Source organism: Asparagus officinalis, chromosome 4, assembly GCF_001876935.1.
Source record: "Asparagus officinalis chromosome 4, Aspof.V1, whole genome shotgun sequence".
Classification (NCBI taxonomy): Eukaryota; Viridiplantae; Streptophyta; class Magnoliopsida; order Asparagales; family Asparagaceae; genus Asparagus; species Asparagus officinalis.
The window spans coordinates 121,142,343-121,159,597 of record NC_033797.1 but is presented as its reverse complement, the minus strand read 5'-3'; the positions used below and the strand labels follow the sequence as shown (position 1 = coordinate 121,159,597).

At 36.3% G+C, this 17,255-nt stretch overlaps 1 protein-coding gene across 1 annotated transcript; it reads right to left on the bottom strand.

The window, feature by feature from the left end:
* LOC109838050 (transcriptional corepressor SEUSS-like) lies at positions 1,010-10,161 on the bottom strand. The gene is made up of 10 exons (XM_020406498.1): positions 9,889-10,161; positions 8,736-9,546; positions 8,533-8,652; positions 8,316-8,364; positions 7,926-8,140; positions 7,726-7,794; positions 7,499-7,596; positions 5,591-5,684; positions 3,368-3,437; positions 1,010-2,456 (listed from the first exon to the last, which is right to left on the bottom strand). The coding sequence occupies exons 1-10, from the start codon at positions 10,137-10,139 to the stop codon at positions 1,606-1,608; spliced, it is 2,628 nt and encodes an 875-aa protein (XP_020262087.1). The 5' UTR covers positions 10,140-10,161; the 3' UTR covers positions 1,010-1,605.

The following is a 17,255-nucleotide window of genomic DNA, read 5'->3' as shown; positions in this document are numbered from 1 at the left end:
TGTGTGTATATATATATATATATATATATATATATATATATATATGTTTATGTATAATACAACTTGTTTATGTAATTTCTATAAGTACTTACAATTTGTTTATGTATAATATATGAATGACATGAACATTTTGGGCTATTTTGTCTAGTGGTAAACTTTAGGAGTTTGGAGAGGAGGTTAGTGGTTCAAATTCTAGCTACAATATATATATTTAAAAGTTTTCGATAGGGTCTTAGGGCTCTTTGAATTCTACAATTATTTTTAATTTTATTTATTTCTATAAATTCAATAGCCCCTTTGATATCTACAATTATTTTTAATTTTATTTATTTCTATAAATTCTGTAATTATTTTATATTATTTTAATTTTTATATTTTTTTATATTTGCAAATTATATAATTATAAATAATTAATAATATAATTTTTTAATCAAAATTGTGTCTATTTTTACCTTTTTTTTAAACTTCAAAAAAAATTAAAAAATAAAATTTTTTAAAACCGGACTGGGCCGGTGTCCGATCCGCTTAGCCCCGGGCACGGGCTTCGGTTTTGCCCGGCCCGGATGAACACCCTTAGACTATGATGTACCTGGCTTCTAGATTTTCAGGATTTGTCATTCACATGCCTGTGTAATCCAAATAGAGGATGCTCCGTCTCCCCGAGATCAAAACTTGGAACAGAGCCACAAACCTAAAAGAAGTTACATGTTGATTGTTCAATCATGATTCATCAACCGTAATGAAAAGCCCCCAAAACAACAAATCATTAACTTTTACATGCTAATCTATAACCACGACATAAAAATATCAATCAAATAGTCACATTTTTACTCAACATATCCAACAAACAAAATTGATGATTTATTGATTTGAACGTCTTTTTTTTGCCAATGTTAATTTGGGATGTAGTTTTAAAAATACTAAGATTTCAAGAGTATTTTCACTAATACACATGATTTATGACTTACGAGGCATATACACCACAAAAACCCTTGTAACTGGAGGACCATTGAGTGAATTGTGTTTTAACTCTTAAGTCCAAATTACAAATTTGTCTAAGTAGACCCCTCAATTACCATCAAAATCTTGGAACTTTTAATTAGAAACTTTGCCCCCAAGGGGGAAAAAAATAATACACAGGCAACATGGTGGACAAACAACATGGGAAAAAATAGTTTAAAAGAACACCACATCGGCATTTACAGCACTTATATAGGCTGAGAAATTCAACATTAAGGCGGGAATGGGTGGGGTGGAGCGGGGAGGCTGGTCTACAAAAATGCTCTAGTCCAAGATGTAAGTACCATCATCAAGCCCACGATGTCGGTACCGAAAGCGTTCCTTCACAACTTAACTGTATCTCTTTCATCGTCCTTTCGAATTTTGTTGTATAAGAGAAATCATCAACCCGCTGGCAGGTGTCCACTTCTTGTATTTTCTTGTCCTCAATGAATTTTCATTTAAGAAATACTTCGCCGTGTAAAACATTAGTTACAGTATAGCAGCCAACATTCAGCAACAAAACACAAGCCCAGAGTTTCTCCGGTATGATAGCAGAATTTTGCCAGTCTGTTGTGTCACAAAGAGAGTATACTAGAAAGCCGATCACCCTGAAGATTTCCAATCGAATTGAAAATTATCGAAGTTATTAACTGATCCAAGCCCACCGATTAGCCTGTTTCCCATATTCTGCTGTTGATGGTTCATGCCCAACACATTATTATGTGTCGTGTGGTTCATTCCAACTCTACCATTCATGCCCATTGCATTATTCACCGTCGCCGCTCTGAGCCCACTCACAGTCGCTGATGGACCCACTCCACCAATGTTCCCATATCCCATGCCAAAACTATTCATGGGGGAAATTCCGTTCATACCCTTCATCTCATTCCCTGAAGTAGTTGCACCGTTCATCGGTGATGAACACATCATCATCTCTTGAAGGATATGCTGTACTGAACTTTGTGAGTCAGATGGGTCGGGCTCGTTAGTCTGTGCTTGCTGTTGCTGCTGCTGCATTGAGGACATATTTGCAGTATTTTGAGTGGTATTATTGTTTGAGGTAGATGGTGTAGGTGGAGAGAAAGGGGAAGCGGTATTAGGTTGAGGCTCAGGAAGTGAACTTGTTGAGCTTGTTGACGGTATTTGCGATGAGTTATTGCCACCATAGGGGCGACTGACGGTTCCCAAATGGTTATCTTGTCTTGAATTCATTGAGTTCTGGTGTTGAAGGAGGCCAGAAATGGTGGTTGATGATGGACCACTGACGGAGTTATTTACACTTGGGGCACCATTTATGCATGAGGAAGGATGCATGATTGTTGCGTTAGCAGTGCTATGGTTATTATTATGATTGTTTTGTGCAATTGTTTGATGTTGAGCCTCTGGCTGTTGGGATTGTTGTTGGGGATTGATTCCTGAACTGAAATTTCTTCGCGGGAAGTTGATCAAGCTATCTGTAATAGAATAGGAAAATCACTTATCAAGACTGTTAAAATTATAGAAATTAGTGAACCAACATGTAATTAAGGTTTGTTGCAGATAGACCCCTGTAATATTGACTGAACGCATGTTGTTACCTCTTAACTTGGATATGAACAATCCTACTCTGGTGAACTACCTATGTTCAGACTTTGGTGGGTGAGAATGAGAATGTTATTAGCCTGTGATATTTAAGGTTATATAATCCCCTAGCTATCCTTCTGTACTTCCTCTTTCTTATCAATAAACCCTCAGGAAATTGTATTCTCATTTCGAATCAGCTACAAACCGAAGCTTGTCTTCTGCTTTTATCCCATTGGCCTTTTTTTCTTCGTGGATTGTCTAATTTGCGACTACTAGAAGAGAAAAGTGATAACAACTTCTCTCTGCAATCCAATCATACCTATTTCCCTCTCTGAATGTTGTGGGGCTGGTTCATTCTGGGAAAAGATGGGACATTTTTGGCAGTCAAGTAACCCATTTTACATGAACTGGTCTTCTCGTTTTCTTTTAAGTTGGTTATTATGGCAAATGAATTTCTTGGATTTAATCTCATTGTATCTCATCTTGAAGATCACAAATGCGACATAAGATGAAGGAAGATCGGTAAAGCGGTAGAGGACTTAACTGTTTTCTCCTTTTAAATGAGTACAGGTTGTGCATATCTTAACATGTGAAACCAGGTACTGACTCACTAACAAAAGTCTTAACATCATTAATAAGAGATCGAAGCCAAGTGGCCAAGAGTGAGTATATCTGTGATTAACCATATTAATTTTTGTATGGAAAAAAGGAAAATTTGAAAACTTGCCCACCAGCGTCCAGAAAAATTAAAGAATCAAAAAGACCAGTGACGGATTGTTTAATTTGCATATAAAAATCTTACCCATAGGTCCAGTCCCTGTTTCTCTGCTGTAATCAATCAGATCCTTCATGCTATTCACCACCTCGGATATCTGTACATTTCATTTATTAAACATCAAACAGCAACATCACTCCCTCTCGATTAATCTCGCATAATATAGAAGATCAATATGAAATGAGGAAAAAATATAACAGACAAACATTAGCACTTAGCATCAAAATACTGAAAATGCATTTCACTGACACTTGGGCTGGGTCTAAAACCTATTCTTGTAAGTGGGGACATGTTGTTAATATGTAAGTCATGGGGAAGATTAATTAGTACATCATATTGATCGACTGTAAAAAAGGTTATTTGAGATTACATGGCGGTGATTGTGCTAATCAAATAGTAACCTCTGTGTTTCTCAGTTTCCAGGCTCACCTAAGCTGCGTTTGACCAAATAAATGACTATTCTATCTAAACAGTTTATAAATTTTTTTATCATGGAAGCAAAAGGCTGATGTAACTTAATCAGATCTTAAAAGCTAACATAACTTAATAGGTTCTAAATATAACCCCCTCCCCTAACACAAATAAAAGAAAAGGCAAAAAAACACCCTCATAAATGGACCTCGTTTATTTTACAATGATATTGTCAGTTCTGTATGGTTAAGTTCAGGAGAAATGATAGAGGCACACCCTTGGACACACCCTCCGGCCACATCCCTCCTCTATCTACAGCGCAGGGGGCCCCACTTGAGATTTTTTAAAAAATATCATGTGGGACCCCCTGCACTGTAGATAGAGGAGGGATGTGGCCGGAGGTGTGCCCGAGGATGTGCCTGTAGCGCCTCCCTAACTTCAGAAACACTCGATCTATAATCTAAACTTACAAGCCTTCGAATACAAAACAACTATTGACAGCTCAATGGATCAAAGGAAAACTGAATCATTGATTTAAATGCAATTTAAGGTTAACAATGAAATACATGATCATAATTCATTAAGCGATAATATTGATTTAGAAACATCAGCTAGGTAACAGTCTGCATAACTTCTCTTGGAATGTCCAATCAATTATTTTAACTACTCTCACGTCATCTTAAGTTTCTCATCTGTATTTATTTTCTCGCATTTATATTTATGAAGAACTTATAGACTAACCAAAGCTACTCAACAAATTTGTGCCTGTCCCAGCACCCAAGGTTTTAAATATCGGATATCGGGGAAATATCGGATGGCCAAAATTCATATCAGATTGCGGATATCGGGAAAATATCGGGGATATGTGATAAATATCGGAATGCCATAATGAATGTTTGCATACATAGTATAATGCATTAAAATATAATCTCAACATACGTAATGAAAATTTAAGCATACAAAATATGAATAATATATATTTAGGATCACTAATCAACCTTCTAAAACAAACAAAAGTGCAAAGCAACGTTGCAACATTCGATCTGCTTTTTAAGGAAAAATGCCATTTGATATAATGGAGAAATCTTGATATCTCGCCCAAAAATTCCAAACACGGTATATTATTTTGCAACAAGCTATATAAAAAGATATATTGGTCCACATATCGGCTAATATATCGGCCATATCGGAGATTTATCACTCAAAATAGCCAAAAAGCGGTAAACAAAATGTCATTTGATATAATGGGGAAATCTTGATATCTCGCCCAAAAATTCCAAACACGGTATATTATTTTGCAACAAGCTATATAAAAAGATATATTGGTCCACATATCGGCTAATATATCGGCCATATCGGAGATTTATCATTCAAAATAGCCAAAAAGCAGTAAAGGATATTTAAAGACCATATCGGTTGCGGCAAGCCCTGTAAAAGGATATATCGGCGGATATATCAAGTCATGTCGGGATATTTAAAACAATGCCAGCACCCATACGTATGTGTGTGAGCATGCGCATGCGCACTAAAGCAAGGGCTCACAATGACAAGGGCTCACAATGACAAGAGGGTGATGTTCCCTCAGCAAATATTTCACAACATAGTAACATTTACTAATCTAATTTGACTTAAGATTCACTAACCATAGTTAGAATTTGTAATGTAGTGGTAAGTAAACCCTAAAATAAGGAAAAAAGCAAAGTTTTGCTACACTACAAAAGAAGACAATCCACACAAAGGTTCCAGATAATGAAACAGAAATTCAATTCATCCGTCAAAAGACTCAAACAAAAAACAAAGATAGAAAGGAACACATCAAGAGTAACAGAAAGGGTGTACCTGAAGGCAGCGAACATATCTTTTCGTGTATCCTAGATCATTTACCAGAGGCACCTCCAAAGCTTTAGCTAATTGGCGTGTAGAAGCCACGAAGCTGAGAGGCAAATCCAAACATTATACATAAACTGATTGAACATGGATAGCTCATAATGTATTATTAAGATCCCAAGCTAACTCAAAAGAAATTACCTATACAACATAAAAGTACTTAAATTAACAAAGACAGATTACAACTTGAAAAGGCATTCAAAAGTAAGGCATGATAAACAAATATACAGCCATATCCATTTCCAAGAGCAAGCTTATATTACTACTGGATGTATAGTAACAGTGGACTAAAAGAGAATGCTGAAAGTGAAGAATTACCAAAGAATAAATAATAACATAGCCATAATCATTCCTAAGACTATTGCCTATCCATAAAACAATATAGTGCACATAATAGTTCTCCATCATATGTAAAAATAAAAGGCTTTTGAGTAAAACTAAGACAAGAAGCTGTTTATATAAAATCCTTGGGTGCAAGCGAATGATAACAGCAGCAATACTACATGCAAACAAAATGCAAAGGATAAAGAGTACACAATGATTTCACATGGTAGTGTATGTACAAAACTTTGAAAAAAAGGTGGGTGAAAATGTCGGACATAGCACACATAGTCAAAGACTAATCTGAATACTATATTGAAATAGTATATCTCATGATATTTAGATTTATATAGTCATCAGAATCAAGGAAATAGCATATATAAGCTCTAGATGGATTTGTTTGCAAAAGTAGCTTTTAGTTAGATAGAATATATCTTAATTGATAGAAAGTAGTTTTATATCTCAAAAAGCTTCACTAACCACCAACCAATACATAAGACAACAAAGCTTTTATCACAAAATTTTAGGATCGGCTACATGAATCCTATTCTTCCATTCAATTCTCTTGAGGGTTACACAAATCCTATTCTTCCATTCAATTCTCTTAAGGGTCATCTCCTCTACTAAATTAATCATTATCATGTCCTTAACTGCTTCCAACCAAGTTCTCTTAGGCTAACATCTCGCACCCTTAATTATAATTTTACAAATACTCCTAACTGATGCATTTAATGGCCTTTGTCGCACACGACCAAATCATCTCAAACTATTTGCTCTCATTTCATCCTCAACAGGAGCAACCACCCAAATGACTCACGGCGGAGCAATATAAAGGAAGATGAACTATAATTACAGAAAGTGCCTTTGTGTACCAGATGGTTGGCCTCACACCACTCAATTCTCAATCAGTGGAACTTTATTTTTCTTCAATGATCAATCACTAATTGCTTACATGAAAGAGTATGTTCTTTATTAATAATAGGCACTTCCTTAAATCCTAGGTAGAGTTAAAGAAGAATTGTCTAAGAAGAATTGTTTTTATCAATAAAGCTACAAATGACAAACAATAGACAATAAGAGACTTACTTAAAATTTTACGATAATTGATCAAATGCTCAAATAACCTAATCAAACAACTATAAACACTCTAGAATCCAAGTCAAATGTATATTTTCATAACTTCATCTGGGAGCTTTTCCTTCTTCCTTTTGTGAACCCACGTAGTGTTAAGATGCATTTGCAATCATTAAACTCGTACAACATAAAATATTCCCTTCTCTCCTCCCTTAAGGCTGAGACATTCTTCTATTATCTTCATTCCTTTCAGGACTTAACCTTCTGTCTGTTCAACCCAATCATGTACAGGAAGCATCTTCACTTTAGATCATCTCTATGCATACAAGCACGTTTATACATATGTACAATTATACAGCATAATTGAAGTATGATTGTATCAATCTTAAGCATCAAAATTTTCAAACTACAAAAACTGAGGAAAGAAAACATACTAAAATTCTATTTGGGCATTGAGAGACTTACGAATTACAACTGTTTTGCAAATCCTGAGTAGATAAACCAGAAGACGCATTTTGAACTGCGTTCTGATATTTTTGAACCACGGCCCCCAGTTGGCTCACCTGAACAGAAGAAACATCAATCATCTGATCAATTATCTATCAAATTATAAGACATCACAATCCGTAGATATGGTTAGAAAAAATAGTTCACTCAAATGATTATTAATATGACAAACAATAAGTTGGTACCTGAGGTATTATTAGCCTCCGTGGTATAAGCTCCTCATGTTTTCTAGCACAAAACTCCCACGAAGAAATCTGGAGAAAAATCAAAACATGAACTAGGCTGTTTATATCATGTAGAAGTTAAAAAATAAATAAATATGTAGATGGTTATGAAACTTATTAACCATAAGATATCATATATGCTGAAACAGCAACATTTATACCTTTAGATCAAGATTGAAAACAATACGTAGATGGCCATCGCGTACCACACGGAGCTGCTCAAATACACTCTCTTGGATTGCTTTAGGATAATCCAAGACAATTTGCCCCATTATGTTGTGAGATTCACGAGGCATATCTACATAAAGTAGTTCCTCTAAAGTACCACTAGCATATTTAATTTGACATAGTCTTGGCAGAACCTCAGCCGTCGTCTCTGAAAAGATATGTTCACAAAACAAGACATGAATCAAAGCAGGATCTGGCTCAAGACAGGATATTCATCAGTAAAAGGGTCATTAAACAATTGATGAAGGACAACATTCCAATATTAAACAAGAATATATAGTGAGAAAAAATGGAAAAAGAAATTGAAGTAGAAATGCACGTACCAAAACCACGTCCAGGCTTGCGGTTGCATATTTCACAATGCCATACATCCTGAAAAACCAGTATAATATTCACTGTATAATGCAATGTTCCCATGCTAGGATAATATATACAACTACCTAAATAGTATACACTAAAAAGGAAAGCGAAATCTATATACAGTACCTATAGCAATATGACAAAATTTGCCTGTAAACCTCATAGAAGAGGTCAAAATACCTGAGGGAAGACACCAGTAGTTTGACGTCCGCTTCCATAAAGTGAAACACACCACCTCTTCTTAGCATTAGGAGCAAAGAACTCTCCCACAAATTTTCTCCAAAATTCAATATTATTATCCTGCATCCCCGTGAATCGCATAAGGAGAAGCCGGAAACAAAAGTATATGAACATATGAAGCACTGATAACAAATAAAGCATACTTCAGGTCTACGCTGCTGATGATACATATACTGTGTCAATCGCCGAGCACAAAGTCCAGGCTCATAGTTGCTTGTTTTCAACTGAGCTCTCAAAGGAAGATTCTGTTGAAGTTGCTGCTGTTGCAATTGGGCTCGAGGTGGAAGCCCCCTAAGAAGCTGCTGCTGCTGTTGAAGCTGCATAACTCGCTGCTGCTGCAAGAGATTCAACTGAGACTGCCTTGACATCTGCAGTAAGTGCTGTTGTTGCTGTTGTAACAATATCGAAGAATCATTATGTGGTTCCATTTTAACCGTGCCCAAACTTCTTATCGTTTGCAACTGTTGTGGTTCCATTTTGACTCCCCCAATGCTTCGTAGAGTCTGCAGTTGCTGCGAATTTGGACCATTTTGATCCAAAGAGCCCATTTGGGCCTCCAATTTGACGGCGGACAATCCCCCTCGAATCTGTTGCTGCTGCTGAGGAACTGAGAACTGCTGCTGAGGTTGCGAATGGTCCCCAGGGACACCCGACGATGCAAAAGAAAGCGGGTCCGGCTCACCGGAGCCCAAATGCTGAAGGCCCGCTCCATTTGACATTGACTGGTTAATGAGGGAGGAAACATTGGAGATGTTTCCAAGTATGCTCATGCTGTTATTATTGTTACTGGCGTTGAATTGGGTTCGAGGGGAGACAAAAGAGGAGAAGGGCTGTTGAGAGTTAACCGGGTTCGGTTGGGCTCCACCGCCCAATAACCCGGAGCTCGACCGGAGAAGTGGGAGCTGGGCCCCGCCACCGACCGGAGTCGGAGGCCCCGAGGGCATCATATTCAAGCTATAGTGTGAAGGAATTAGATTAATGTAAGCAACAAAATGAACCCTTCAGCTCAAACATTATTAACATCCTCTAGATCCCTAAACAATTCCATGGGGTATCAAAAGGGCGGGCTACAACACCGAAAAAAAAAAGAAGCAACTGGAGAAGGAATCCTATATCCAATACTAAATTTATGTTGGCGTCAAATAACAGAGAGTGCAGAGCAAAACAAAATCAGATCTTGTAGTATCTACAAGGTGCTAAAAATCCAATCTTTGACACTTCACTGGGGTCAAAATCCTTTCTTTGAGGAACCCAATTCTCCAAACCTTAACAAAGTATAAAGGAAGTACCACTTACTGGGAAATAGAGACAGAGCTTCTCGACTTGTTCTCCTTCTTCTTCCTCCTCTTTAAGGCTCTTGTCACTTTTGATTGTATATAATTTTCTAGGGTTAGGGTTAGGGTTAAGGTTCTGTATCTTTTATAAGTTATAAATACACCTCCTTTCTTCTTCGTAAATGGGAGTTTCCCTTCGTTTCTTTTCCTTTCTTCTTCTCTGATGAGAGATGGAGAGCGATGAGTCGAGTCTTTGCGGATGTCAAGTTCCATTTGGATTTGATCAAATCCTCAGGCTGATGATATCAACACCCCCTTTTTTCGGAAACTTTCACTTCCTTTTTACCGGCAATAGCCGGTTGCCTTCTTCCGAAGGACTTGTAGAAAATTTTCATATGCACCCTTGAGAAAGGTTAGTTTGCAAACGTCTGAATAGCACTTAAAAACCTGTTTCATTCACTTTAAACTAATATACTCTCTCCTGTTTTTTTTTTACAGAACTTATGTAACCTAAAAGTTGCTTGAAATTTGCATATTAGTATCATCTTTTTATAGAAATCTAAAATTTTATATATGACACTCACATGATAAATTAATTTTTAAGTATTATATCAGAACACTCGAGCGAAAATTTTCTCATTAACATAATAGAGGGTATTAACTTTTTATTTGTAAAGAATTTAGGGTATATAGATGTTGTGAAAAACTAGCGAATGTATATGAGTACAAAGTGAGTAAAACTATTAGGTATTTTAAGTATTATTTAGCCATTTTTCATGGAGAAAGTTTCTTGGATTTTTTTTTATATTAGTCCCTTAAATCTTAATATTTTGAAGTCACTCAAAGCATTGAATTTTTTTTGTTAGATCTCCCCATTTTTATATTTAGCAAAAAAAACTAGTGAAAGATTAGTTTGTAAACAAGAAGTAGCTATAGAAAAATCAAGATATAAATTTTTAAAGTTGTTGACGTAATAACTTAACTATTAAGAAAATATAATGGTTTCTCAAATAAATGTTTTTGATTGTATAGATATTGAATATTATTTTTATGTTCAAGTCTCAGAAAATAACTTAGAAAATAATTTGTAGAAATTGACTTATATTCTCAAAGAAAAGATCTAACATAAATTCAGTTTAAAATTAGCTAAAATACCACTTTATCCTATAAAGTGATACCAACTAATCATGACTTAAAAAGTGACGTCGGTGATAATAACACATATAAATTGACACGCTAAACTATTTGCACCAACTCTAATCGCTAGAACTTTTATTTGAGAGGAATTTTTGCACATATACCCCTCATATATGTAACACTTACAAATTTGCCTTCTAAAATTCAAAATATTTACAAAAAAAATTATTTCTCTCCCTCTCTCCAACCCCCTGCTCCCATCCCCCCACCACCCTCCCTCTCCATCATCTCCTTCAGCCTCCTTTTCTCCCTTCTCACACCCTCTCTACTTTCTTCTTTCTCAAAATTACTCCCTCTCCCCTTTCCTCTTTCCCAAAATTCTCACACTTGCCAAAATTACACCCTCTCTACTTTTCTCTTTCTCAAAATTACTCACTCTCTCATTTCCTCCTTCCCAAAATCATCTACTTTGCCCACCTCTTCTCGCTCTCTTACTCTCTTTTCCCTTTCCTCCTTTCCAAAATCCTCATGCTCACCTCCTTCTCCATCCATGTTCCTCCGCTCAATCTCACTTTATTCTCTCATTGCAATCTTCTCTTGCTCCCCCCTCCCCTGTTCCTTCGCTCAATCTCACTTTATTCTCTCATTGCAATGGAAGGGAAGGACAGAATGGAGGAGAGAAGAGGAGGAGGAAAGTAAGGGGAGTGAGGAGAGAGAGGTTGAGAAGAAATAAAGAGTTGGGTTTTTATACAGATTTTTTAATTCATGGCTTAATGGTAAGTATGACAGATATGAGGACTATACATGCAAAAAATCATAATTTTTCAACTCAAATTAAAGCATCAGTGATCAGAGTAAGTGTAAATGATTAAGTATGTCAATCCATAGGTGTTATTATCGTTGGCGTTATTTTTTAGGCCTTATTGGTTAGAGGTGTCACTTTATAGGTTAAAGTAATATTTTAGCTATTTAAAATTTATCATGCTAGATTTAAACGAAGCTTGATGTATCACCAAGTCTATTATGGATTTAAAGATGTTTTCTTCCTCATTGGATAAAATTTTCTATTATCTCATATTTTTTTAGTTTAGTAAACAAAAGTTCAATTTTTAGTATGTGCATTTTTTTCAAATATTGGTGCAAACACTTAGTGTAATATTAATTATTTACAGCAATATTTTCGATTGAAAAAAAAATCGAAAGCAATACAAAAATATTATATATGATTTACAAGTTATTTTCTTTTTAAGTCTATTTTAGCTTTCGCACCTACATCTTCTTTCATCATTTGTAACTATATTGAGAGACAATACTTTATTGACATTCGTAAAAAGATTGAGAAACAAAAGCGTAAACTTATATTAATTTGCCACATAATTTCAAGTGTCTTCTCTCTCTCCTTCTTGTTTCTCTTCCATTCTCAATGTTATTTAATTTATTTATTGAATCATTATTTTATTTTATTTTATTTTGTGATTTACAATGTCATTGTATATCAACCAGAACAACTGTTCATCTCATGACCAAAATTATTGTGAGAGACATGTTATTTAGTTTCTCAAAGAAGAAGAGATAGTAGTGGCTTGTGAAAACTTACATAATGATTTTGTTCTTATTGTCATCTGCTTTACGTATAAATTCTAAATTTTTAGGAGAAAGAAATGTAATAATATTCGAAACTTGTAAGGACGTAAATGTGTAAAGTACAATTAGTGGAGTCTCTCACTTAGGGGTGCCAAACGGTTCGGATAGATCTGAACCGATCCGCATTCGTATCCGAACGGATGTGGATATGGTAGGCTAATTTTGAAACCGGACGGATATGGTAACGAATACGGATCTAGTTTTGGATTTTTTTTTCCGGATACGGATTCAGTAACGGATATGAGGGTTGCTGATACGGATATCCGTAATGTAATAGTGATTCACGTAATTAGGTCCCAAATTTATAGTTACAAACCGGCTAACCCAAAACCAAAAATAAAAAGGAAAAAACCCTAGGTCCTTACCCTCAGCCCTCAGGCCGCCTCAACTCTCCAGTGCTCCACTCCATCAACCTCTACGATTCTCCAATCTCCACTCTCCACTCTCCACTTTCCAGTCCACTCCGGCCCTCAAACTCCTCAGGCCGCCTCCCTCAAATTGCTACAAGTCGTGCTCAAACTCCTCGTCTCCTCCACTTCTCCTCTACCTTCTCGCCAGCGACGGTGACAGGATATTTTCGGCGATCTCACAGCCAGAATATTCCACTCTCAAGGTTGGTCAAAGATCGTTTCTTTCTGCTCTTATTTGCCATTTTTATGCACTTTTCCTGCAAATTTCTAGTGGATTTTTTTGTTTTAGTTAATACCCACTCAATAATTTTCTTAACCAATCTCTTTTAAACCGTAAAAATTGGATTTTGTTGTTGCTGATTCTTTTGATCTGTTAGACTGTTACTAAATGAAGTTAGTTAACTTACACCAATTTATACATATTTTAATAATCTATTAATTCTTTTGATCCGTCGAATCTTGCCCTCAGGCCGTCGCCCTCACCCTTAGGCCATCGGATCTTATACCCTCAGGCTGTCGCCCTCACCCTCAGGCCGTCGGATCTCGCCCGCTTCATCTTTGTCGGATCCGCCATCTTCTTCATAAGGTCGAATTGAAACTCTGCTTTAAATTCATTGACAATATCTTCTTTCATATGTGTATAAGATTTTTGATTAAGTTTTTTTAATTTAATTGAATAGAAATCATGTCTAATCCTTCGATTCAAGCGTCTAACGAAGAACAAACTGTTGAGCCTAATATTGAACCTACTGTTGAACCCGTGGTTGAGGAATCTTCAAGTAAAATTGATGAAAAACCTGAAAAGAAAAGAAGATGTTATTCTGAAGTGTGGAAAGATTTTGATAAAATAGATAAAATAGAAAAGAAAATAGTTGATGGGAAAGAGGTTGTCACAAAAATCATTAGAGCCAAATGCAAACATTGCTCATTTGAAGCTGATGGACGTAGTATCAGGGGTATTTCCCATCTTAAAAATCACATTGTGAGATGTTCTAAAAAGAAAAGACCTGATATTCATCAACAATTGGTTCAAGCTACTATGAAAAATGAAGATGGGACTTGTTCACTTAGTAATTATCAATTTGATAATGAGGAGAGTCAAAATTTGCTTGCAAAGGCAATAATCGTGCACGAATATCCATTTAACATTGTAACACATGAGTTTTTCCTCAAGTATGTTCATTCTCTCCGTCCAAATCACAAGGTTCCAAAACGTACACATATCACAAAGTTGTGTATAAAGATTTATGAAGATTATAAAAAATCTCTATTGGACTTGTTTGCGAAATCTTATATAAGAATAAGTTTAACAATGTATAAATGGACATCATTATCACAAAATTTGTCTTATTTGTACATCACCGCTCACTTTGTTGATGAATCATGGAAACTACAAAAATGGATCATCGGATTTATCAAAGTTCATAGTTCTATGGGGAAAGACATTTGCAATGTATTAATTTCGTGTTTGCTTGAGTGGAAAATTGATAATAAGATATTGTCGATTACAGTGGATAATGATAAAGCTAATGATGTTGCAGTGAAATTGGGAAAAGAACGTCTTAAAAAGTGGCTACCTTGTGGCGGAGTCTTTTTTCATGTAAGATGTAGAACACATATATTTAATCTTATTATTCAGGAGGGTTTAAAAGTTATCACTAAAGCTATTGAAAAAGTAAGGCTTAGTGTTAAGTATGTTACATGTTCACCAAAAATGGAGGAGAATTTTTATCATGTTGCTAAACAAGCTAGTGTTAAGTATGTTACATGTTCACCAAAAATGGAGGAGAATTTTTATCATGTTGCTAAACAAGCTAATATGGAAAAGGAAAAATGTCTTGTTCTAGATTGTTGTACTTGATGGAATTTTACTTATCTAATGTTGATGATTGCTTTAAAGTATAAAGTGGCTTTTAATAGATTTGAGCTTAGAGATGATAAATATCTTCATTGTCCATCGGAGGAAGAATGGAATCATGTTGAAACATTGAGTAAATGTTAAAAACATTTTTATGATGCAACAAATCTCCTCTCCGCACTATTTATCCTACTTGCAATCTTTTGTTTGAAGAATTTTGTGAAATTCATTTGCTTCTTATAGAGTGGTTAAAAAGCAATGATGATACAATTATGACTATGGCTTTTGCAATGAATTTTTTTTTGATAAATATTAGGATATGTGCAATAAGATTTTTGCGGTTGTTACTTTTCTTGATCCAAGATACAAAATGATTGTAATCAAATATTTCTTTGGTTTGATTTATGGTGTGAATGGTGAAAAGTTTATAAATGATATTTTAGTTGTCATTGTTTGTTGGAAATTTGATGTAAAAAGACAAAGAAAGAAAATTTGACTTGTATTCTCTCAAAATCAAAATCGATAACAATTTTGATTCCCGATTCACAAAAAGAGGAGAATGAATTTGCATTCTCCCCTTCTTTAAACTGCAGCGTTCTCTATTGCGTAGACCGGGAGTGCCTCCTTCGATTGATCGCGTCAACTTGCCTCTCCGTTGACGATCCGACCGTCCTTCTTTACTGAACAATTGAATCTTGATGGACTTCGGCTTTAGAACTTTAACGAGTGTAAAGAACTCTGAACGGTTAAAACTCTGATTAAGATGTTGTTTGAAAACGAAATGTCTGGGTTTGATGTGATTAACTTGCCGTTGCAAAATAATTAAGAACTCTTAACGAGTTTAAGAACCAGAGAGAAACTCTTGTAACAGAGTTTGTTGGAACCGACAAATTCTGGTTATTGCAAGGGATGATTACCTTTGATGAAGGATCCTTCGGGATTTGATTAACTATCGATTGATCAAGTTCCTTGATCTCCCGAAGATCTCTTCCCGATACCAACTGCCGAATTGACCTTGGGGTGGTTTTGATACCAGCTCCCCTCAACTTCTTTGCGTTCGTTTTTGATCTCCAGAAACCGATTGATCCACCTATCAACCCGCCAACCCCGTTACTCAGTTGAGTAAGTTGGTTATTTATAGGGTGATGTGGGAGTGCAACCAACCCCTATTTCCGTCCTTGGTGGCCGAGAATCCCTCAAGAACGTGGATAACGGTGAGGGCGTTGACTTGGTTTGAACAAGTCAAAAACGCCTCAGTTGGCGATTATGGGCTTTAACTCTGCGTCTAAGGCTTGGAGATCCAGAGTTTAAATCTCTGCTTAGCAGATTTGAAGACACTCAGGCCGTGTGCCGTTGTAAGCTCAACTCTCGTTCCAGAGTTTGCGACACAGTTGTCGAACTATTGTGAACGCACGTTATCGTCGTGCGTTTGGTGCTTGAACTCTGCGTTGCAGAGCTTAGACATTCGCTGTAGCTGAGAAACGCAACAAGTGTGTCGCGTTATCGAATTTGAGAAACGCCAGGAATTAAACTGTCTACGTTTGATAGAGGATTGTTGACTTGTAACATCGCTGCCGATGACATGGCAAGCCATTGTTATTGTTTTGGGCTGTTATAAGCATATGAGAGTCGTCAGATTGCTAACTCTCACAACGAATCCGTGGAAGGCCACTGAATAGGGTTTCATCGCTGTCGAAGTGTCGTCAAATTGTAACTGTTCTCTATCTGTGTGAAAGTCTCCTAATTTGCCCTTTCCGAACTGTCGACCGAAAGCCTATTTGTGTCAGCTTTCGTTGTGAGAGCTTGACGCGGATATCAACATCCTAGTGTTTTGAAGTTGGATATTTGCCACAGCTCTTCTACCAAGCGAGCTCACCAACTTAAGCCCAACCTTTTATTTCTGAAATCATATACACTGCTCTCAGCCATCTCTAATAGTTGCTAATATAATATTAGTCATGCTGTTGTCGCAGCCAATACAAGATCAATGCATCTAGAGACTGAGGCCTTGTTTTATAGCAGGTTGCAGAGTTTGCGCGATGCAAGTGTATTAGAAAGTCGGTCTGATTGTAACTCCATTATCATCGGCTTGATAGGGATTAGCCTAATCCATCCTGTGATTTATATATACAACATACAGAACCCCCTCCGAAAGTTTTTCGAAAGTTCGCGGTTGACTGCGGAACGAATTTCGGAATACTTTGCGCATCTCAAAAATTTTAGAAGACGCTGTCAGACTTATGTTGATTGGAATCTAATTGTACTCATCACAATTGACTCTTTTGTGGGCGTCACTTATTTTTCTTCTTGGCTTTTAGATCGCTTCGGATAGCCTGACAT

What these genes read in the sequence shown, in the direction of transcription:
- LOC109838050 (XM_020406498.1), bottom strand. Translation starts at nt 10,139, where the DNA reads ATGGAACTTGACATCCGCAAAGACTCGACTCATCGCTCTCCATCTCTC. An exon ending in CTACTGGTGTCTTCCCTCAG is followed by an intron (nt 8,365 to 8,532) that starts GTATTTTGACCT and finishes CTGGTTTTTCAG; the next exon opens with GATGTATGGCATTGTGAAAT. An exon ending in GATATGTTCGCTGCCTTCAG is followed by an intron (nt 3,438 to 5,590) that starts GTACACCCTTTC and finishes TGAAATGTACAG; the next exon opens with ATATCCGAGGTGGTGAATAG.